Source organism: Polypterus senegalus, chromosome 2 (genome assembly GCF_016835505.1).
Source record: "Polypterus senegalus isolate Bchr_013 chromosome 2, ASM1683550v1, whole genome shotgun sequence".
Classification (NCBI taxonomy): domain Eukaryota; kingdom Metazoa; phylum Chordata; class Cladistia; order Polypteriformes; family Polypteridae; genus Polypterus; species Polypterus senegalus.
Window position 1 is genome coordinate 234,874,272 of NC_053155.1, and position 22,811 is coordinate 234,897,082.

General features: G+C 35.5%; 1 protein-coding gene across 2 annotated transcripts in view; it reads right to left on the minus strand.

The window, feature by feature from the left end:
• klf12b (Kruppel-like factor 12b) overlaps positions 1–22,811 on the minus strand; it is a 262,738-nt gene that overhangs the window by 41,729 nt on the left and 198,198 nt on the right. For both annotated transcript variants that reach the window (XM_039745339.1, XM_039745340.1), the window contains one exon: positions 17,891–18,026. In XM_039745339.1, coding sequence (XP_039601273.1) covers positions 17,891–18,026 — 136 coding nt within the window. The remainder of the gene's footprint in view (positions 1–17,890; positions 18,027–22,811) is intronic.

The following is a 22,811-nucleotide window of genomic DNA, read 5'->3' on the forward strand; positions in this document are numbered from 1 at the left end:
GAATACAACTAGCCTTTCCAAATGCTTTTCCAAATACTCAGCTACCTTTGCTACTGTACAGGTTAAAAAAAGAAAAAAACCCTTCTAAAGGGGAAAAAAAAACTTTAAAAATTCCTGCACATCTCTTTAGGAGCATCCAAGAAACAAAGTTTTTAGGATCAAAAATTTGTATTTTAACTCTCAAACAGCACTAACACAAAAACACTCAGCACATCTTCTTCTATTGCAACCCACAAGGAGTACATCAGCATGTCAGTACATTAGTCGCAGTCTCAGGCACTGGGTCTACTTGACAAAAGTGTGCACACAATTCAGTGATAGTCACCAAAACATTTACAGCTGTTCTTGCTTTCAAAAGCATCTTCTTAGATATAGATGGCAGTATGGTCTGCCTTCTGCTTCTTGAACTATGACCAGTTTCTTGTTTTTGTGGGTATTAAAGATGAGAATTTTGTCATGGTACCATTGAGTGAGCAAGTAAACCTATTTTCTGTAAGTTGTCTAATCATTGCTGTTGATCAAGCCTAAATTTGTGGCATTTATGTGATGCCAATATGATGCGATTCTGCCAATCTACACATGCTGAGGTCCGTTGATTGAGAAATCTAGATTTCAGTTGCAGAGGGTGGCAGTAAATCCTAAACTAAGGAGTTTAGTGATCAGCTTTAATGATACAATAATGATACATGCTGAGCTGTAGTCCACAAATATGACTTTGGAATGACAGTTTTTATTATCCAGATGTGCCAGGACAATATGAAGCATAAGGGAAGTTGCATCATCTGTGGACCGGTTGTGATGACATGCAAACTAGAGGTGACCATAACTTTATACAATGTTATGCTCAATGTCTCCCAGCTACAGTCTCAAAAAGCACTTTATCACAACTGTAGTGGGTGCCACAGGTCTGTAGTATTTCAAACAGAACACACTAGGGTAATCACTGTCTTTTTGAAGCAGGTGTGGACCACATATTCCTGTAGCAAACTATTAAAAATGCTGCTGAAGATGTCTGCTATTTGGTTAGTCTAGGTTTAAAAACACTCCCTGAACATCTGTCTGGAATGGCTGCCTTATGTATACTAACTCCTTATGTCAAGTAGAGAAACAAAAGTAAATCATGTAGTGCATCAGTTATTTGAATAGTGAACTGCTTGTTATGACTAACAAAACAGATATAGAAAGTGTTTAATTCATCGGTAAAGGAAAAATGCAGACAAGACTGAATTAGGCTTTACTTTGCAGTCTATAATCATCTCTGATCCCTGACACTGTTTGTGCGAGTTGTTGCAGCTGCTGTATTTTCTCTCTACTTTACTCATACACTAACATTTAGCATTTCGAAATGCATTGCCACATGTACCTTCAGTAAATTCCTAATCCAAGTTATGATCATGGTTTCTTATTAGAAAACGTGTTGATTGTTTTCTTAGGCACACAAATGTCAACACATTTTTTGATGAGTTCCATTGTGACATCTACATACTGAACCAGATCTGATCAGGAGTCTTTAAGCATATCTTAGTTTACACAGCTGAATTAGAATACATAGAATAACATATTCACAAGCATAAATCGTAAACAACACAGACAAATAATAGCAAATGGAGAAAATGTAATTTATATAAAATACTGCCTTATGGTCTAATAGCTTATTGCAATGAATTTATTTGTTTGATATTCAGAGGTGTTCACTATGTTCTGTGTTAAGTAAAACATTAGATACTATGAAAAATCATTTCTCATTAATTTATACCAGAATACCAAAGCATTTCTTGTTGAATGACCTTCGTTCTTCACATCACATTTGCATTTCTATGGAAAAAATTTGTGCATTACAACATGTTATTTATGTTGGACTGCATTAACCATGCTGTTTTGTCAATCTGAATAATAATGATATAAAATGCCAGTAGAATTAGTTAAAGAGGTCATTTTTTGACAATGGGAATAACTGTAATACATGCATAACAGCTTCTACAAAAATGGATGACATTTCAATGATTTTGCAATTTTCAAGATTTAAACACCAGCAGGATTTACATCCATAATTTCTAAATCGGAGTTAAATTACTATACTGACAACTGATTGACATAATTATAATTGCACATTTAAAGCCGATATGCTTAAAATCATTATATCAAAACATAAGCAATGTGATAACCATCACAAACAATGTCTGACTTCTCCATCTTTGTGTTACAACTGGGTACAAGAACTATGAATGCATGTCTATAACGCAATACTATAAATAGTTAAAATAAGAACATCTCTTGAGGAACATTTTTCAGTTGCTGGAACAAGTAAGATATGTTCTCATTCATATGGAACTTGGGTGTTTGACAAAAATATCACTCCATTTGTCTTATGTGACAAAGCATGACTTTCAGATTTATACCAATAACTGAAATAAATGTTCTATGCTGTTGCACTGTCATTTGATACCCTATGCTGCAACACTGCAAAAGAATTTCATGTTACAGTCTAGAGTGGTTTACATTTATTGTTTGAAATAAAAAATGTATTTTTACAAATCTATTAATCACTCACTATTAGGCTTGACTTAACCCTATTTTTTCCACCATCCATGTTTTTAATCTTTACTAAATATTTTTTGAGATATACATCTCCCAGAGCAAACTATCCAAAACCTAGCTGAGATTACATTCTACCTGTGAGCATTGCCTCCAGGAAGTAGAAGTATTATAGTTATTGTACAGAACAAAGTGAACTTCTCATGTGCCTATCTGACCAACATGCCTACTCTCTCTTTCAGCTTATGTACTGGTGCACTGCTCTACTAAGTGACTTTAAATTGGTGATTCCAGATTCTACCAGACCTGGCTATTGAGGGCCACAGTGAAGATAGACACTAAATTTAGCCAATTTCTTGGTGTGAACATCTGGAAAATATTTTGAAAACTAGACAGAATTAGGACCGTTCTATCTTTCAGTTTTTTTCTTGCTAGTTAGCTGCAGACTATCTTGTAATTTGTGTTGCATTATGAATTGCCAGCTGAACAGATTCTTGCTGAATAAAAGTCAAGGGTGCAAGCTGGTCCTGCTATTAATTTCTGAAACTTTTAGAAAAAGAGCTGGGGCAAGGGAATAAAAACTAGTTTGTACAATAGCCCTTGGCCACTATACCCATCTCATACCCAGGCTAGGTAACATATACATGCCTAGCAGAAACGCTTCAAAGTGTATATTATAGCTTCTTCTGGAAATATAAATTGAGAGATAATAACTTGATTTTGGGGGGATAATCTAAAAATACAACTATAAGTACAAAGAGCTGCAAACTCTTGATCAGCAAAAATAAACAGGTGTTTCATCCATCATATTTTGAAAACCTATCTCATCCAGAATTGTGAATAGTGTTAAAAACTCATTTACATTTAGCTCCTTGTAAAATGTATAGGTGGTGTTTCACAGCAGTCTTTCCACTCGCTTTGCTCAGCTTACAGTGCTTTGAAGGTCCAAAACATATAAAACAGTAATGTAACTCATACAAAATACACATAAACAAACGTATACTTAAACAATAAGAATCTGTTTACATGGGTACAGGCCATGTGAAGCAAATTGAAGTAAATCTTTATCATAACACTCTATAAAATAATCAGTACCTTTGACAAATAATTGTAATTTAACCAATGAAAAAAAGACCCTTATAAATATCCTAAATATCACCTGAAGTTCTAGGAATTTTCTGGCTGTATCAAAAGAAAGCCACAAGTGTCACTAATTCATGCTCAAAACACTATTATTGCAGCATAGCAAGACACAGGCAGATTAATATTAATGTATTCTTGGTTTTAACATTTTTTATCCAGTAAAAATATCTGAAACCACAAAAAAAAGTAGAAAGTACATTATGTCTAGTTAAGGTACATGGGGGAAGGGGACTGGGAAATCTAGGCCTGTACAGTAGTAATAGAAACAAAAACAGGCAAATTCCACTACTATTTTTAAGAAGAGACTAAGATCAAAATAATGGAACTATTGATTGGTTCCAGAAAATGAGTGATTACCTATTCTGATAGTCCAAACAAGATGATTTTAAAGTTTAGATCACACCATGAAAGAAGTATTATGGAGACAGGCTGGAGCTATGTGGTATCCTTCACTGAAAATGAAGTCTAGTCAGAAAAGCTGGCATAACAAAAATGTTTTAAAGAACAAAAGCAAAAAGAAGTCATTTCACAACAAATAAAGGGAGTTTCCCCATGGAAAACTACTGGCTAGCTGTGGCGCTGCCCAGACATTCTGATGTAGAAGAGACATTATGTAACAACTAAGTTGGTGAGACACTAGAACCATTAAGATAACGGCTATCCAAAACAGTCACATGGACATTATTCCCTGTCCCATAGAATTTCTTACAGTATATTTCAAATACTAATTAAAATATCTTATACTAGGTTTGTCTACTACGGAGCCACTCCCAGCCAGATTTGAGTGGTTCTGATTCCATTTGCCTAGAGACTGTTTAGCACTGAACTACATTTATTTTTCAGCATCATGTTGGCTAAGACCAACTGCATATGATATATTTGATCACAGCAATAGCAGGAACTCCAGCAACTACTGGAGTTTAAACTAATAAAAAAAATAACAGGCATAGTATTTGCTGATAATATGTAAGTAATACGTCACAGTGACCTAAAGCCTTAATAGTTATTAACCGCAACTAGAAACAAATCCTAGATAGGATGCCAGGCCATCTCGGGACGTATTCATATACACCACCATACTAAACTATATTAGACTAAGTTATAGTCAGCAATCAACGTAACATCCACATGTAGTAGTGTTAAGTAACATTTCAATGTAAAATCACATATAGTATTTAGAAATTTTCAAAGGTGCTCAAAAACTGTACTTCACTCAGTTCAGAGAGTATTGTGCTCATGTAGCTGTAGTTTTGTTGTGTTTGTTACTTTTATGAACACAAAACCAATATTTGTGAAACATTATTTTAAAAAGAATGGTAATTATACAGCTCAAAAATAAATGCCTAGATGATCCCTTATGGACTGAAACTCTGTTAAAATGGGAGGACACACACAACTGAAACAGACATACTTTTCAGCAAGACCAACTACATAGCTGCAAATGACAGCTTTGATGGGACTGTGTGATTTCACAACAACTTCTTTCTCTCTCTCTTCTTTTCCAAGCTCATTTTATTATTCTCACACTGAAAATGACTCAGTGGGAAAAGCTGCAAAAAGACAAAGATAAGCCAGGAAAGCTTTCTGGTGAAATGCGTCTTACACACACACACACACACACACACACACACACACACGCAGACATACACACACACACACAGCCCACTTCCTGATGTTTAGCAGCTACAGGGATCACCTGTTGCTTCTGGCAACCCTCCAAATTGAGGCCTAACGGAAATGACAGAATCGGGTAGAAATGAGGCTAAGCACTAAGTCCCTGGGCAATGAGAAACATCAAAACAGAATAAATACAAAACCAAACTGGGTCTTTTACTTGAAACACTGAACTTCAAAACAACTCTGTAAGTAAATGATGCTGAGCACAACTGGCTGAACTTTTGAAAGATGACAAGTTTTGCTGCTGCTCAAATATTGCACATAATACTGTAACAAAATTCAAAATACGTATAAACAGTGAAGTCAACATTGAAAATGTTATGATAGTGGATTAACTACTGCAGTAACTATATTTAGTTAATGAAACAACTGAATATGACAAACAATTTCCTAGTAGAGTTGAGCATAAAGTGGCAATAAAACATATTCACATCCTTAAAATGTCTTGTATTTTGCAGTGTTTCAGTATGAAGAAAGATCTTAGCAGTGGAGTTTCATCCACTAAGGGCATTACGACACTGACCCACCTGTTTTCAACAGCAAAAAATATGACTGAGGAACTTATGTGAATACTTATTTTTTATAAAATAAATGCATTCTGATTGTTGTAATTTATATACATCTATTGTTGTATTTATAATATTTATATTATATTTAATGATGCGTTCATCAGAGCTAGGTGTTTATTTATTTGCAGAAAACAAAAACCTCATTTATAAATTACTGACAGTCTGAACCTATACTACGTTATCTGTTGGTTTCATGAATCATCTTCTAAAAGCTCCCTGAGGAGATCATTTTTGCATTTCCTGACTTGAATTAATGCACTTTTCATTAGCCAATCAGTGGCACAGAAAAGAATTTGGTTTGGATGGTAAAGAAAACACTCTTGTCCAATCAAGTGGCTAAGTTTATTTGAGTATGTTCTGTCTGTGGCCCATTATTGCGATGAATCTACAGCAATGTTTACTGATAGGATTTCAATTCCCAGCAGCCAGTTAGTATGCTGACATTGATGGGAGGAAGCATTTGGAACCAATGACACATTACATGACTTTATGTCGTGGGGTATGTCAGGCTTTCAGACCGTCGCTAATCTTAAAGCCACACCATGTTAAAATTATACTGTTAAAAATTGCAGTCTATCTCACATTTACTGACTGAGCCTGTCTTCCAGCGTATTCTTGCTTGCTCCTTTTTGTGACAGCCAATAGCATGCTGCCAGATGGAGCCAGCACTGTTCGAAGGGTTAACTGCTGCGGAGAGTTTAGTAGCAATCTCGACCATTCATTTCTTGCTTTCATTCTGTTATGGTAAGGAAAAATATGAGATATTAGACAGATAAGGTTCTCTTCTGTTTGTAAGGTCCACATCCTCTATGGTGCCAGTTGTCCGCTAAAATTGGCACACTTATCAAATACAGAAAATGAGCTGCACCTCCTCTCACCTGCATGGATCAGATTGCTTTGTGAGTTTCATCTGATAACAAGAGGCAAAAATCAAAAATGAGCTGAAATGTCTGCAGCGACTCCTTCAGACAAAAAAGGCATCTAAAAGAGATAATTCATTTTAAGCTGAAACCTTTCCACTCTGATGGACAAAATAACACAACTCTAGGTATGTGATGAACTTGTAACTCGAAGGTCCAATCACCGGAGTCTATAATTTCTCTTAAAACTCCCATACTCACTCTCTCTGGAGCAGGCAGCTCACCTACTCTCTTAGGAAGAGGAAAAAACTTCTCTCCGTCCAGCCTTAAAGCTGGACAAACAGACCAAGTTTTACAATCTGCTCCACAAAGCTCAAACTCTGTGCTTCTGATGGAGCCTAATCTGGTAGAAGACATGAGAAATCAAAAGGGTATTTTAGTGCCTCATTTCTTGTGTTGCCCTGCGGTGGGCTGGCGCCTTGCCCAGGGATTTGTTCCTGCCTGGTGCCCTGTGTTGGCTGGGATTGGCTCCAGCAGACCCCCTGTGTTAGGATAGAGCAGGTTGGATAATGGATGGATGGATTTCTTGTGTCAGTAAAAAGTCACACTTTCCTGTAAGAAGTTGCAGCTCACCCAGCAAAGAACCGAAAAGCAAGCTGAGGAAGACAGCACCACCCCATTATGAACCAAGCACCATGTGGCAAGGACAAAGAGTGCATTCCACCTCAAGCTAAATTTTTCCCTCAAATTTAGAGCAATGACACGCAGCTCCACACAATACTGGATATCATCCTTAGCGGCTTGGTATTGTAATACTTTGCAAAAGGCTTTCAGCTGTTTTGCAGAAAGAATGTTGAGATGAGATGCAACATGTCTCTCTCTTTTTCCTGCACTTTTGAACCAAGAGCAAGCTGTCTGTAACACATCAAAATTCCAAAAGTAAACTGCTAAACAAAAGACCTTGTAAAAATCAAGAAAATGCAGAAAGGTATATACAGTGTTTGTGTGTGTGTGTGTATACAGTATATATACTATGCATTTGTCTAAGTGCCTCTCTGTGTCTTCATCTGTCCATCCATAATAAATAATTCAAATATACAGTAAGGTAAATAACAAGATTTTTGATTAACTGGAAATAAGTTATACATATTCCAACATGAAATCAGAAAATAAAACAAATAAATTAAATGACACATTTAAATTTACAGTAGCTGAACACAGCATCATTACAAGAGGGGGGTTCAGGGATTAAATAAAAGCATACAAATAAATTTCACAATGAAAAAGTTTCATTTGAATTGTTTAGAGTGTCTTGGAGATGGATGGAAGTTATTTTAAAAGCTTGACAACATTGACCTATTATTATTTTGGGTAATTCTGAAAAACCTTAGTCCTTTTCAATCACCAAAGAAGCTTCCTCCAGCTCTCTCTACACATATTAATTTTCTACAGCCTCTACTTAAATGGGTGGCACATAACCCAACAGTTCCTTTCTGAACAATAGCTGTGCCAATCCTATGGCTTCTGCAGTAGCTAATGAATATGCTAATACACAGCAAAATGCTTTGAGGAACACGACTGAGTTAAGGAATCTTTTGACTTATTTATAAGCCCATTGTTTACCTCCAGAGAATACTGGGAGACACTGCAAACTTCAGATGCTTAGACTCTTTGTTTATTTATTAATACAGTATATTGAAACCAAAGATTTGAGGATGCAGTTTCACTCCAGGTCAAACAAAATAATGCTGCAAGTTATAGGAAAAAAAGCCTCTTACCTTCCTCTAGACAAAGCAAAACACAAGACTAAGAGAAATGAAATGAAGAAATTCATTCATGATATTCTACTCCTTCCTTATTTATGCAAATTATATACATTTTTTGTAGCAGCCCTCTGTCATGCACTTTGAACGTGTCATCTTAATAAAAAATCTAGAGAAAAAATGGATGTATGACGACCCTATGTAGGGTTAATGCCTTCCCTTGTCCTTGATTTAGCCAGGCCAGGCTCCTTCCGTCAGTTACTGCTCAATTAGTTTTGAAAATGGTTGAGTATAAGGATGATTGAATGAATGGAATGACAAAAGCAAAACATGCCCAATCAAGTATTTGCAAGTATTCTGCACTAACACACATACATGAAACGGAAAAAAAAATATTAAAATAATCTGAAAAATAATGTGTCTTTAAGGAAGTCTGTCTGATGGAAATAGGAAATTAAATGATGTGGGGTGTTCTATCCACAAGGTGCTGCTATTGTGGCAGATACCAAGCTCTGATCGAGTTCTCCACATACTACATAAGTTTGACAGCAAGCACCACAGCTGTTAGCTGCTAGAACTAAGGTTCTGTAAATGAACAAAGAAAACAAAGTACTAAGTAGTGGGATTAATTCACCAAAATTGATAAACAGAAAGTTCAAAGACTTCCATGTGAAGCTGGGAAAGAGTCAATCATGCTATTACTTTACATTCAAAAGTCAAGTAGTAGATGTGCTGTTAATTACTACACTGGAATAGTTTGTGGAATTTAGAATAGCCATTAAAAAACATGATTACCAGAGAAACCAAAAAGTTAATTTTTCGGAAAGAGAATAGTAATTAGGATTACTACAGAAAAGTAGTTGAAAAATTTTGGAACATGCACATTTTATTAATAATCCTACAATAATGACCACTCTTTATGACCATTGACAATGCTTTTGACATGCACTTGGAAGTAAAAACTCAAGCATATTAAATGTTTTTCTTTAATGCCATGTTTTCACTTGTGTTTGGCAAACACACAGTGTTACTTTCAAAACCAATATTTATGGTGGTGGCAAGCTTGTCAAATTAATTTCAAGCTATTACTCTATATGAAGTGTAATTGGGAAGCGATAAGAGTCCCACATTTAAGCAAAGCAGCCGCAGCAGCATTTAGAGATATACGTTTATGGATTCGCCCAAGGACAACAGCATATAGTCACTTCAAAATACTTTGAAACAAATAATCAAATATCCGACATATGATTAATCTTGCAACATCAACACACACACAAAATGCATTAGCAAGTCTTAATTTTCAGGGTGTATGATAGCAAAAGCTCATTAGCAAGGAAATCCAGATAAAACTTTTGGAGGCAGAACAAGAGAAATTAATATGTACATTTTTATGACAGAAGCACAGACATGCTACCATCCCTGTTTGACAGGGGCAAGCATCATGGGTACAGAAGCTCCTGTAAAGGAGCTAGGATTTTTATTGTTACTTGTGTATTTACCTGTATTAATTACTGTGCTTATTCCTGCTCTAAATATATTTTAACACTGTATTCTGGTTATAACAACTTCTATACTAGCTGATTTGGGTATAAAAGTAGTGTTTCACTCCCAGTGTTATGCAAAGTATTACATTATGATGGATGGCTTGTTTTGCTACAGGACTGTAGGCACTAAAAGATGACAGGGCACAGCAGGCCCAGAAAGACTCTAGGAAAAAAGAGAAGCAAGCACTGGTAGGGACTATGTATTTTTCTGTGATTCTGGAGTAGAAAAGGCACTGCTATGGGATAATATGCCCTGTATGTACGCTGGACATGCCAACCCAAAAATATTAGGGGAGTCTAACTTTCTTTATGAAGAAATTAAATTTATTCTTGTTTAACACACTTTGGTGAATACAGGTACAAAGCACTTATTTACAGCTATAAATCTATAAGAGTACATGATTGAACAAGTTACTATTTATATCTATAACCACACAGGACTTAAGTTAAAGACACAATAAACTAATAGTAAGCCTTAAGGAGTGAAGTTATGAAGTGCTTTTGGAGTTTTAAAAGACTTTTAGACTGCAGCACACAGTCCCAGTTTGCCTATTTAAGAGGTAAGGCAGAAAGACCACTTCTTGTTGTAATTCTTGGCTTCTTTGGTGTTATTTTTGGGTAAGATGCCTGGTACAACCATGTCCTTGTCTGTAACAACATACAGTATTCATATTATTTTCAAACATTTCTGACTGTGTAGTAATCGATACACGGTCAGTTTTAGTGTTTCTTTACTCGTAAAATAATTGGTTTATCTAAATTGGCTAATATGTTAAAATTTAATTATTTATGTGACTAACACTACACAATGATTCCAACAGACAGAAATTGCAAAGAGTATTTGGAACAAAATAACAGAAGCCTCCCAGACTGATGGTGAGTGTGGTAATGTAACACAGAATATAATAGAAAGAAGAACAGAAAATACATTTGTTGTGTAAATATCATACTGTCATTAAAGCAGGAATTTAAAAATAGCTATATGATGGGTTAAACCTGTGGTTTTAATAAAAAGCCACAACTGTAACCCATTATGAATATTTTCTATGAATATGAATATAGCCTATTCAGCACTTAGCGGCATCTCTAGTAACATTGTTTTTTTAATTGTCTGTGGGAAGTTTGTACATTCTTCCTTAGCTACATATACATCAGCCACAACATTAAAATTACCTGCCTAAAATTGTGTAAGTTTCCTTTGTGCTGCCAAAATAGCTAGACCTTTCGAGACATACACAAGACTTCTGAAAGGTGTGCTCTGGTATCTGGTACCAGATCCTTTAAGCCCTGTAAGTTGCAAGGTGGGACCTACATGAAATGGACTTGTTATTTCAGCACATCCCACAGATGCTCAATTGGATTGAGATCTGGGGAATTTGGAGGCCTGATCAGCACCTTTAACTCTTTGCCATGTTTCACAAACCTTTCCTGAACAATGTTTGCAGTGTGGGTAGATGCATTAACCTCCAGAAAGAGGCTACTGACATCAGGGAACGCTGTTGCCATGTACAGGTGTATGTGGTCTGCAACAATCTTTAGGTAGGTAGTATGTGTCAAATAACATCCACATGAATGCCAAGACCAAGGTTTTCCCTGAAAAATTTTCCCAAGAAATCACACTACATCCATCGACTTCCCTACTTCCTATATTGAATCCTGTCGCAAACTTTTCCCCAGGCAAATGACACACATACCACCGGATGTCCAAATGATCTAAAAGAAAATGTGATTTATCCAACCAGGTCACCTTCTTCAGTTGCTCCATAGGCCAGTTCTGACACTCACATTCCCATTGTAGTCCCTTTCATTGGTAGACAGATATGTTCATGGGTACACTGACTAATCTGCAGCCAAGCAGCCTCATACACCGCAAGCTGAGATACACTGTGCGTACTGTCACCTTTCTCTCAAGGCCGGCAAGTTTTTCTGCATTTTTGTTACATTAGCTCTTTTGTGGTATCAGACTAGATGGGCTAGCCTTCACTCCCCACAAGCAATAATGAGCCTTGGGCACCCATGACCTTCTTGACCCATCCTAGGACCATTTTTAGTAGGTACTAACCACTGCATACAAGGAAGACACCTTACAAGACTTGCCATTGTGGTGGTGCTCTGAACCAGTAATCTAGCCATCACAATTTGGCCCATTTTAAAGTCGGTAAGATCCTTACGCTTGCCCACTTTTACTGCTTCCAACACATCTCCTTCAAGAACTGACTGTCCACTTGCTGCCTAATAAATCCCACCTCTTGACAGTTGCCATTGCAACAAGATAATCAATATTATTCACTTCACCTGTCAGTGGCTTAAATGTTGTGGATGATTCATGCATTCTCTCAAAGTAATGCACTTTTTGTTCAGATCTCAAAGATGTGTACTGCATGTTAGATTAATTGGTGTCTCTCTCTTGACCATGCATGGGTGAGGTGAAGTGTGTGCAGGGTTTCCTGCAATGGACTGTTGCTCTATCTAGTGTTGTTTCCTCACTTGTACTACATTTTGGTAGGAAAGCGGAGGCGTGACCACGGGGGGGGTGGGCACTGCCCCCAGAGACAAGCCGTGCCCACCCTGCAAAATGCTCTGTCCAATGAAAACTCTAGAGAAGAATAACATTTGATTTTCACAGTTCACTTCGCCGTACATTTTGCAGCACGTTTTGAACATGTGGACCGCATTCTTTAATTAAAACAGCATATACGTTCCATTCTTCTTTTATTTTCTGGTTGGTAACATCAAAGGCTAAACATGGGTGGCTTATTAAAAAGCAGACATCTTCAACCTCTGTCCCTCCGCGAGCTGTTGGCTCCACGGTTGAGCCCAGCACCACCGCTACCAACATGCAACACAGCGCACCCACGTCAGGAACTGAAACTCCAAAAGATGTAGATAAGCCTACACAATCCTCCAGCTCTGCGCCCGTGTCAGGTACTCCAAACCTCTGCCTTCAACAAAATATACAGTCCGGTCTTCCTGACTTAAATATGGAAAGCTCATCCCAGCCCATTTTAATTAATTATCCCAAGCGCGCATTCGGAAAGACACTCAGATGTTTTAGTGCAAGCTGGTATCAGTCTCGACCATGGCTTGAATATTCTGTTGTCTGTGATGCCAGCCTTCGCTTTGCCTGCTGCAAATCTAGTGTTTCCAATTCGGACCGCAAGGACATATTCACCAAACACGGCTACACTAATTGGAAAAAAGCTCTAGAAAAAGACGGTGGCGGCTTCCACAAACACGCGTCTAGTAACCCGCACGTCAGAGTCATGTCTGAATGGCAAGAGTTTCAGCGCCGGGCAGAGATGGGTGAAAACATAGTTCAACTACTGGGTCCAACCCAGATAGAGAGAATAGATATTATGTGAAAAAGCATTGGGGAGGCCATTCAGTTCCTTGCAGTCAATGACACAATCACAAAGGTGGGAAGGAGGGACTTTTCCTTAAGTTCTTTGATTACACAATCAAAAAATATGCCAAACTTGCAGAAATTGTAAAATACATCCCAGGCAACGCAAAATACACATCCAATGTAATTCAAAATGAAATAATTGAGACTTTTGTCAAAATAGTGGTAAAAGATATCAGGACCAAATATGAAAAAGCTGACTCTCCTGGATTTTGCATTAAAAGTGATGGTACCAGGGATCGCTGTAACATTGAGAATTTGTCTGTAGTGATTAGATTTGTCCAGAACTCCATCCCTGAAGAACACCTGATTGGCTTAATTGAACTGAATCAGCTTGATGCTGAATATATTTGTAACCAAATTCTGTCACATCTCTCTGAGTTAGGTTACAGCCCAGACAATTTAGTGTGCCAGTGTTTTGATGGTGCTTCTGTCATGTCTGGGGCAAGGGATGGTGTCCAGGCTTTGTTACAAAACAAAGTTGGTAAGTATATTCCATATGTACACTGCTACAACCACCACCTCCATTTAGCAGTGATACATGCAATGGAATCAGAACCTCTGGCTAAGAAGTTCTTTGACTGGTCAAATTCATTGACCATATTTTGTCACAGACATTATGTTTCACACACATACAATACACCCACACTGGCAAGACTTCTAGAAATACGATGGACCAGTCATTATGATGTCACAAAGTCCATTGCCAACAATGAGGAAGCTATAAGAGGACTTCTCTCAGAGGTAGCAGAGGCTAACACAATGCCCCTTTTGACATTTGCATAGAGGCATTTTGTCTTTTGACCCAATTAAAACAGCAGAATTTCTTCAATACAGGAAAATTCTTCCTTCATGTGCTTGGTGTGCTGAAACCAGCCAATGCAATTCTACAGGCACATGCAGTGGATTTGTGCACTGCTGGGGAGGTGGTGACAGCTTCACTGGCCACACTGAAGGAGATGAGCTGCGACTCATTCTGGGAGGAAAATTTCTCTCAGTGTGAAAGTAGGCCTACCAATTCGTTCAAAATGAAACGGAAAGTTAATTCACAGCTTGATGATAGTATTGTCGTGTCTACGCTTGGGCATGGTGACTCTGATGAACAAATTGCTCCTAATCAGACTTTTAAAAGGGCTATGTTCAGCATTCTTGATAGAGCTATTGTGGAAATGGAGATAAGATTCTCTCAGAGAAATGTTGAATTATTGAGGGCCACATCGCTTCTCCTGCCAAAATCAAAATTATTTCTTGATCATTCTCTCCTGAAACCACTTCAGGCACTTGCAGGCACAGAGCAAAACAGCATGAGCTTGCAAAATGAAATTGCTGTGGCAAAAGCGATGTTGATTATAAACTGCCAGCTGATGCTAATCTCTCTGAAGCATTCAAATGCATTCAGCAGTACAAAGAGGCCTTCCCTATGTTGCATTCGCTATATGTCACAGCACTCATCATTAGTGTGTCTTCAACTGCATGCGAAAGCTCTTTCTCTACTCTGAACTGCATTCTCACTCCACTCCGCCGAACAATGCTGCATTCAAGGAAGAGAAATTTAGTCATTCTGGCACATGAGAAAAACATCACAGAAAATCTAGACATGAGTGAATTTATTTCATAATTTGCCAAGAGTAACTGCAGACCGGTCCTATAGATAATATCCAGGTTAAACACTGGAAACTGATATCCTATAGCCTCCCTAATGACTACAATGAGCTAAATTTCTGTTCCTGCTCTCATATGTTGTATACATTTGACTTTATTGATATTTACCTTGTAGATGTAGTTGTATTATTATTTGTGAACAAATATAGAAGTTCCATTGCCTCTGTTAATTTTATTGAACAATAGGTTATGATTTATGCCACAAGTTTTGCTTTTATATGTTCTATAAAACTATGTTGTTATTATTATTTGACCCCCCTACAAAAATGGGGATGGATGGATATTTTTTGCCCCCCAGACAAGCCAAATGCCCACCCACACATGATGTTCTGGTCACACCTCTGTAGGAAAGTGTTTATTTGCTGTCCTGTATTTGAATAAGCAGCTATATAGAATAGATTGATACAGCTTTAGTGTTGTTCACAGTGTATCTGATGTGTTTAATTAAAAAAATATTGAAGTACTTCTCTACATTTCTTCATAAACAGCAGAATTATAATATTTAGATTTCAAATAATAACAGTTTTTTGAATGCATTAGTCACTTTATTAAGGAAACATAAAAAGGTGGATAATGAACTGCACATCATTGCATAATATACAGCAAAATTAGTCATGCACAAACTCACATAGGACTGTATTACATAAGCAAAAATTAAAAAAAAAATACTTAAACACACTCCCAAAGAATAACCATAAAATACAGATTATTACATATTTCTACAACTGGAGTGCTTCCATGTTAAGTGACTTATTCATGAATTAGTCATAGGTCTTGACTGAACTGTTAATCTAAATTCACAATTTAAGACTTATTTATCAGTCTAGTATAATAATTTCCCTTAAATGTGACACACTACAATATATGGAGTACTAAAACTTCCCCTTGCAGCATAATTGGCCATTGCAAAAAACTAAATATGATATTTTGCTCTAGGCCCTAGTTAAGTCAATGTATTTCACAAAGGTAATAATTAGGACTACAACAACTGCACATTTAATATGGATTACTAAGGTTTTAAAGAAATTGAGAAAAAACTTAAACCAATTAAATAACTTACAAAATAAACCTTATTTTAATATAGCTTAATTCTCTTTTTTAAAACAAATGGTACTGTAGGAGTGCTATTCAGAAGCAAACGTGTAAAATATGTCTTCTAATCTGCAACTATTAATATAAATACAAAAAATGCATATTTTGCATTTCCTGATGACTGAAAGCAAGTACTGTAGGAAATCAAACCTTGCTTGTAATATTTAGAACAAATCTGAATAGATCAACAATATAGGAAAAAAATCTCTTTCAGAATATTACAGATTTGACAAAAAGATAAAATTGACCTAACTTAAAAATAAAAATGGCAAAGAAACACCTTCCTGTTTTATAATATGGACAAAGAGTAGGCATTTATACTTTATTATATGATTTAGAGGTCAATAGTCATTCATTTGAAAACAGGATTTGTGGATAAACTGTGAGCAAAATGGAAATGGCAGGCAGTACATAATAACATAAAGCTGGCAAAAAAGAAAAACAGAAACCAAAAAAAAAAAGGAAAGTAACACAATGACAGCAGCAGTCAAATATATAAGGACAATTAGACTCATTAGAGAACAAGTTCGAAGATATCCTTAAAAGAACTAACATTCAGCACTCCAAGGCTGTTTATATTACAGAAATAATACAGTATTCATGAAAGACTTTTCATATCTGCCAGCCAATTTTTTGCCATGACAAGAAAAAGGTATGGTCACGGGTTAGGCACATCCAAAATATAATGACTGTGCAGTACTGAAAATGTATTAAATAAGAATACATTATTGAAACTAGTATCTGCATGATAATTTTAGAACAAAAAATAATATTTCATATAATGGCACATTAAAAATAAAGAAAATCTGGAAATTCCTAGGAATTCCTCCTAGGAATTTACATGCTTCCTTGAGCTGGTACTGACGAATTTATTTTAACAAGCCTATGCTTCCAATCAGTGCCTCAAAGATGCACTGTACTTGGCATAGCAGTGGGTGGCAATCGACCTCCTGAGGCCCTGTAGATTTTTTTTTCGAGAGGTTTTATACTTGTCTGCTGGGATCAGTTCATCTGCATGTTAATAGGCCAGCAAATATTAATGGGAATAGCAAATTTTAGTAGAAGCGAAAAATGTGCCTTTTAAAACATTTACTTTAATTATATGTATACAACTGTTAAAGTAAGTCACTTAAATTGAAATATAATAATGTAAATAAATTATAAAAATAATGGACATATGGGTACATAAAGGTAGTTTGATAATTTTGCATGTACAATATTGAGTTCAGACCATATTAGAAATGAAGCAATTTACAGATGCCGCCATTCTTTTCAGGAGTGTAATTATATACTATTTTGTTTTTGACATGAAGATACAGCATGAAGCATAGACTGGGTACTGCATAAGGACAGAGGTCAGTAGGTTACAGAAGACAGGAAGACTAATTAAAAATAAGCCTAAAAGGTAACACCAGTTCAGCAATCTGGATCTTAATCATTGGCTTAATCCATTTCATCTGTAATGCTTGGTGCATTTTCTTATACTGTATGTATCACCCTGAATCAGCCTCTCATGCAAATATGTATTTAACTTTGATATACAGTACAAATTATTTTACAGAGGTGGTTATTAAAAACATAGGCAAAATTCTAGGTTTCAATTGCACTTAAAAAAATAAAACAGAGAAAAAGGCAGACTTACTCTTGTACAGCTCTTGCTATAGAAAGTGCAGTAGATCCAGTTTCGTTAACACTGTCCAAGGTCACGTTTGGTAGGTCGTCATCATCGCTGTCACTTTTGATTTGTCTTGGCGACAAGTCATTAGATTCTATTTGTGCTGCAGCAAAAGAACAAAGTAACCACAGATAAGATGAGAAAATAAAACATATCCCTGAAACATAAGATTTTCATACCTTTTTATATTTAGGGGTAGTTCACAAGATATAAAATGTTATTTTTTTTATTTTTTAAGCATCTAATTACTCAGTTACTCATTTCTAAGTTAACACAAGCACTATGCTCTATGCCTTGGTTCAACTGATACAGGTTTCGGGGAGGATAAGCCAAAAATCCTTTATACTCTCTCAAACTAGTTTGGATAAACAGTAATTCTGACTTGAATTGAATTACTTGAATGGTTACATACTTTATTAGGAATTCAAATATTTTCAAAATATCAACCAGTTTGAACAACTTGTAGCTGTTTTAGAGGTTAAAACTAAGGTAATTAACTGTGAGTTTGGGATTTAGCTCTGCGATGTACTGCTGTCCCATTCAGGTTTTATTCCTAGCTTGCAACCTAGGAATGAAAAAGTGGACTATGAAAACTGAATAGGTAGACTATAATTATGAATCATTTAAATGACTATTTCTAAACCAGTATAATCCAGTTGTTGAGTTTGGGGGACCAGGAGCCTGTAAGGCAGGAACCAAACCTGAATAGGGAGCTAGTTCATCGCTGAGTACCAATCCACATCAGGGCATTATATGGCTACAAATAAACCTAGCAGACACCTTTGTGTGATATGGAAGGAAACTTGGGAAACCAAGGAAGATCCAAACAGATATGAAAAGAACACACAGAAACAAACTTTTACCCTTGAAGATGCAAGGCTGAAGCTGTAACCACTAATACAACATTTAAAGGACTTGTTCACTGAAAATGTCTTTTTCTTTCTTTTTGCATTCTTTGCATTTCAATCCAATTATTTGATTTTTATTTTCTAAATGAACCCTGAAGTATACCTGACACTGCCTGTGTTGTTTTTTAGGGAATGAATAGCCTGCATGGACAGTTTTCCATTCTACTAAGAAAATTCATCTTGAGACTCTATAAACGTTTTAAAGTACATGTGCACAGAAACATGGAGGAAAAATAGCTAAATTGACAAAGGACTGGAGTCTTATGGTATGGTTGCTTCTCAAGGTTAAAAAAAAGGAGTGAAATTTGGAATTTTGTGTTAAGTATATTTAAATATGTTACATGCGCCAGCTAAAATTCAAGGACTATGTGTGGCACTTGCTAAAATGAAAGGAGGACTGTGGTTTAATATGTAAATATCATAACATTATAGTGTCTGTCAAATTCACTTACAAGTGGCATCTGTTCCTTTAAACATAAATTATTATAAACATAGTCAATTCAAGTGCACTTGTCAATGTCAGAGCAGGTAACATTTAAAAAAAATTTTAAGCTAACTATGGCAAGATGTACAGAGCAAAATGTAGCATTTAAGTACACCCTGATGTCATGGCCAGTGTGCCAGCTAAAATTTAATTAAAAGTGTTCTGGCACAATTCCAAACAGTAAATGTAAACAAGGACTCCCTCAACAGTGATGCACTATCTGAAGGGGATTTAGAAGAAAATAATCATTTAAGACATTTCCAGCCTTTACAAGCATTTTTCTAAAGGCAAATAAATTTGTTGATGGCTTAAATCACACACATTTTACATTTTTATGGATTTCTGCTGCATTTTTTATTAAGAGTACACATTTTGATTGTGAGCAAAAAGTGAACAATTATGAATCTGGCTATAACACACACCATATACAGTAAATGGAATTTTTAAGTTACTTAATGTGGTTATGAAGCTGTTAAGTTATGTAAAAGGGTATTCTTGATGTACACACAGTAAAATGTGTTCATAAATATATATTTATATACACATACACACACACCCCACATCTTTATAAAATGATAAAATATTAACTAATTTGTGTATATCTGATTTGGAATAAACAGGTTTGAAGATTGGTAGATGATTTTCTAATAGTTATTTTCTACATTTCCACATGTTTGCTTGTTTAACTTGTTTAAAGAGTCACTTTTCCTGCTACATTCAAATATTTGTGTTATGCTAAATATTTAAGAATGCTATTGAAATACTGTAATCAGTTTGTAACTCAATTTTTCTTTTTGTAAAAGCTTGATTGCTTTGTATGGATTGCAATTAAATTAATAAAGAAAAAAAATACTGTAATCAGCAGATACTGTTTAGCAGTTAGTGTTCATTATCTGTTTATGTTTGGTTTTAAAAGCTTTGGAAATACATATAAATTCTTGAGTAAGATCAACATTTTTAAGTGCAAATATTTCTCCGAGAATACAATAATACCAGAATTTACTAAAAAAGTATAAACAGTTTCTCACATGTTAACTTAATTAATTTATACTATACTCTTCATTTCCAATTGATTAGTCCAAGCACATTGAGCTCTGTGATGTGATTTTACAGGCTCTTTGAATATTATCTTACATACTGTACTGTAAGGCAATAATTCATCTAACTCTAAGGCAAGTTGTCATAAAACTCAGAAACTTTATTAAAACAGGAAAATAAAGAAAGGCTGTGTTTCTTGCTACAACAGGGTCTTTTTAATTGATGGAGAAACTTCATAAACTGGGCAACACAGAAAATAAGGGTAAACTGGACACTGTTTGCAACAAAACAGAATAAAAAATGCATTTATAATATAACATGTAAATTTTTATTTTCTAATACAGTGCAAATTAAAAAAATGCAGAGATGTTTATAAAAGTTCAATAATTCTAAAGAAACAAAATATAATTATAATATATGTTCAGCCTATGGAACTTTTTGTTCAAGTTTATTTTCAAGAGTGCATAGTCCAATGGTCCTATACTGCATGGCAGAGGCAAAATGACAGCACAGAATGGCTGAGGTGCCAGGACAAAACCCTTACCCTTAATGTCAGCAACACCAAGGAGCTTGCCATTGATTTTAAAGTTAGAAGGTAGTCCGCATTAACATCTACACTCGAGGGGATACTGGAGAGAGGTTGAGCTGCTTTAATTTTCTTGGAGTGACTATCATCGACAAACAAAAAAAACCAGATGCTCAGTGGAGTCCATCCTCACTGGATGCATCACATCTTAGAACAGCAACTATTAATTAATTTCTTTTCTTTCATAGTCTTTTACTCAGTAAAAAACATCTCTGTTGACTATGTTCAATTTTTCTATTTATTACAGCCTCTGACAGAGTCACTTCAAACAATTTAAAATCATTTAGCTATTTTATTGCTTTCTGTTTCTAATATAAGTAACCATTCCTTCTCCTAAATAACTGTACAATGTTTCTTTGCCTGTTAAAACATGATGTTTATCTTGGTTTTATTGGATTATTTAGTCATTGAACATCACGTGTTGCACTTTAATAAAACACTGCTTGTTCTTCTAGTTTTAATAAAAGCACTGTTTTTGTCTCAACCACTTGCTAAATGTATGTGTCCTGATGTTCAAACAACACATGTACTGGGCTGGGATGTTGTGTATTTCTTTTTTATACCTTTTGGTAAAGATGCTATAAAGATAATAAAATAAATTTCTGCAACACAGCTCTTAACAGGACTGTAGAGTCTGATAACTGGTATGGCCAACACTTCCGACCTGTTGAATCAAATCAACAAATGTATGGAACGAGTGTTATGTCCACAATGATTAAATTATATTAAAAAAGTTAGTTATCTAAGCATAAGGACTGAATGCATCCTGTGAAAACTGTACTACTTTTCCAATGAAAACATATTTTTATGGACAACAATGTAACCATACATGTGATACAATGCAAAATAAATAGTCTGTGTATTAATTGAATCCCCAGCTATACTGTACAAAACACACCAATGCTGCAATCCTAAAATCTTCATTTATTAACTACTGACAAAGGGTGTTTAATTATGCTAATGACTAAAGTCTCACATAATAATAATTCCAAATAATTTATTATTTTACTAACAACATCTGCTGCTGTTAGAGCATTCAAAAAACATTGCTATATTGTGTCCTTATTTTCTCTGTTAAGTACTTTGTTGTGGTGCATGGTAACAACAGCACAAATTAAATATTCACCGTTTCTTAACTGCTTTAAATAAACTTAGGGAGCTGTCAAAGACAACAAATACTTAAGTACTAAACTATATCAACCAGGTGAAATATGAGTCACCAAATACTGTAACAAATATTATGAATTATAAATATAGTAATAATTAAAATCTTAATGGTGGACAATAGTAATTCATTTCTTTCAAATGGATTCAAGCATATTAACACATTGACTGCCAGCTACAAGTTGGGTGAATTTTCTCCGCTATATTCCATGTATGAATTAACTCAAATTTTTAGAGATAATATATTGTTATAGTGAGTTTGGCTCATTTACAAATTGCATTTTATTCATATACTGTATTAAAATAACACCCTATTTTTACAATATCTTCCAGAAAAAAATTAGTTATCATCATTGTGGCAGTCAGTGTGTTTTAAAGTAATAAAAAAAATATATAGAACATTAAAAAAATATGTCCTGAATGACCACTTTTATCAGATACGCTTGCTTAATAGTGAGCTGGTTGCAAATTAACTTGCAGAAGAGCCTGGACTTATCAAGGCATGGACTACGGCTGCTGCAGTGACTTAGACATTATTGCATGGTAAATTTTTGTGTGTTTAGTTTATTAGTATAATTATGACTCTTGCATCTAACATGAAATTGATTATTTTTCCTAGGTCTTCTGGGCATCACTTCAGCCTTTGATTAAGTGATATCTTCTAATTATAGGATATGGCTTAAACATAGATAAGAGATTCAGCCTTTT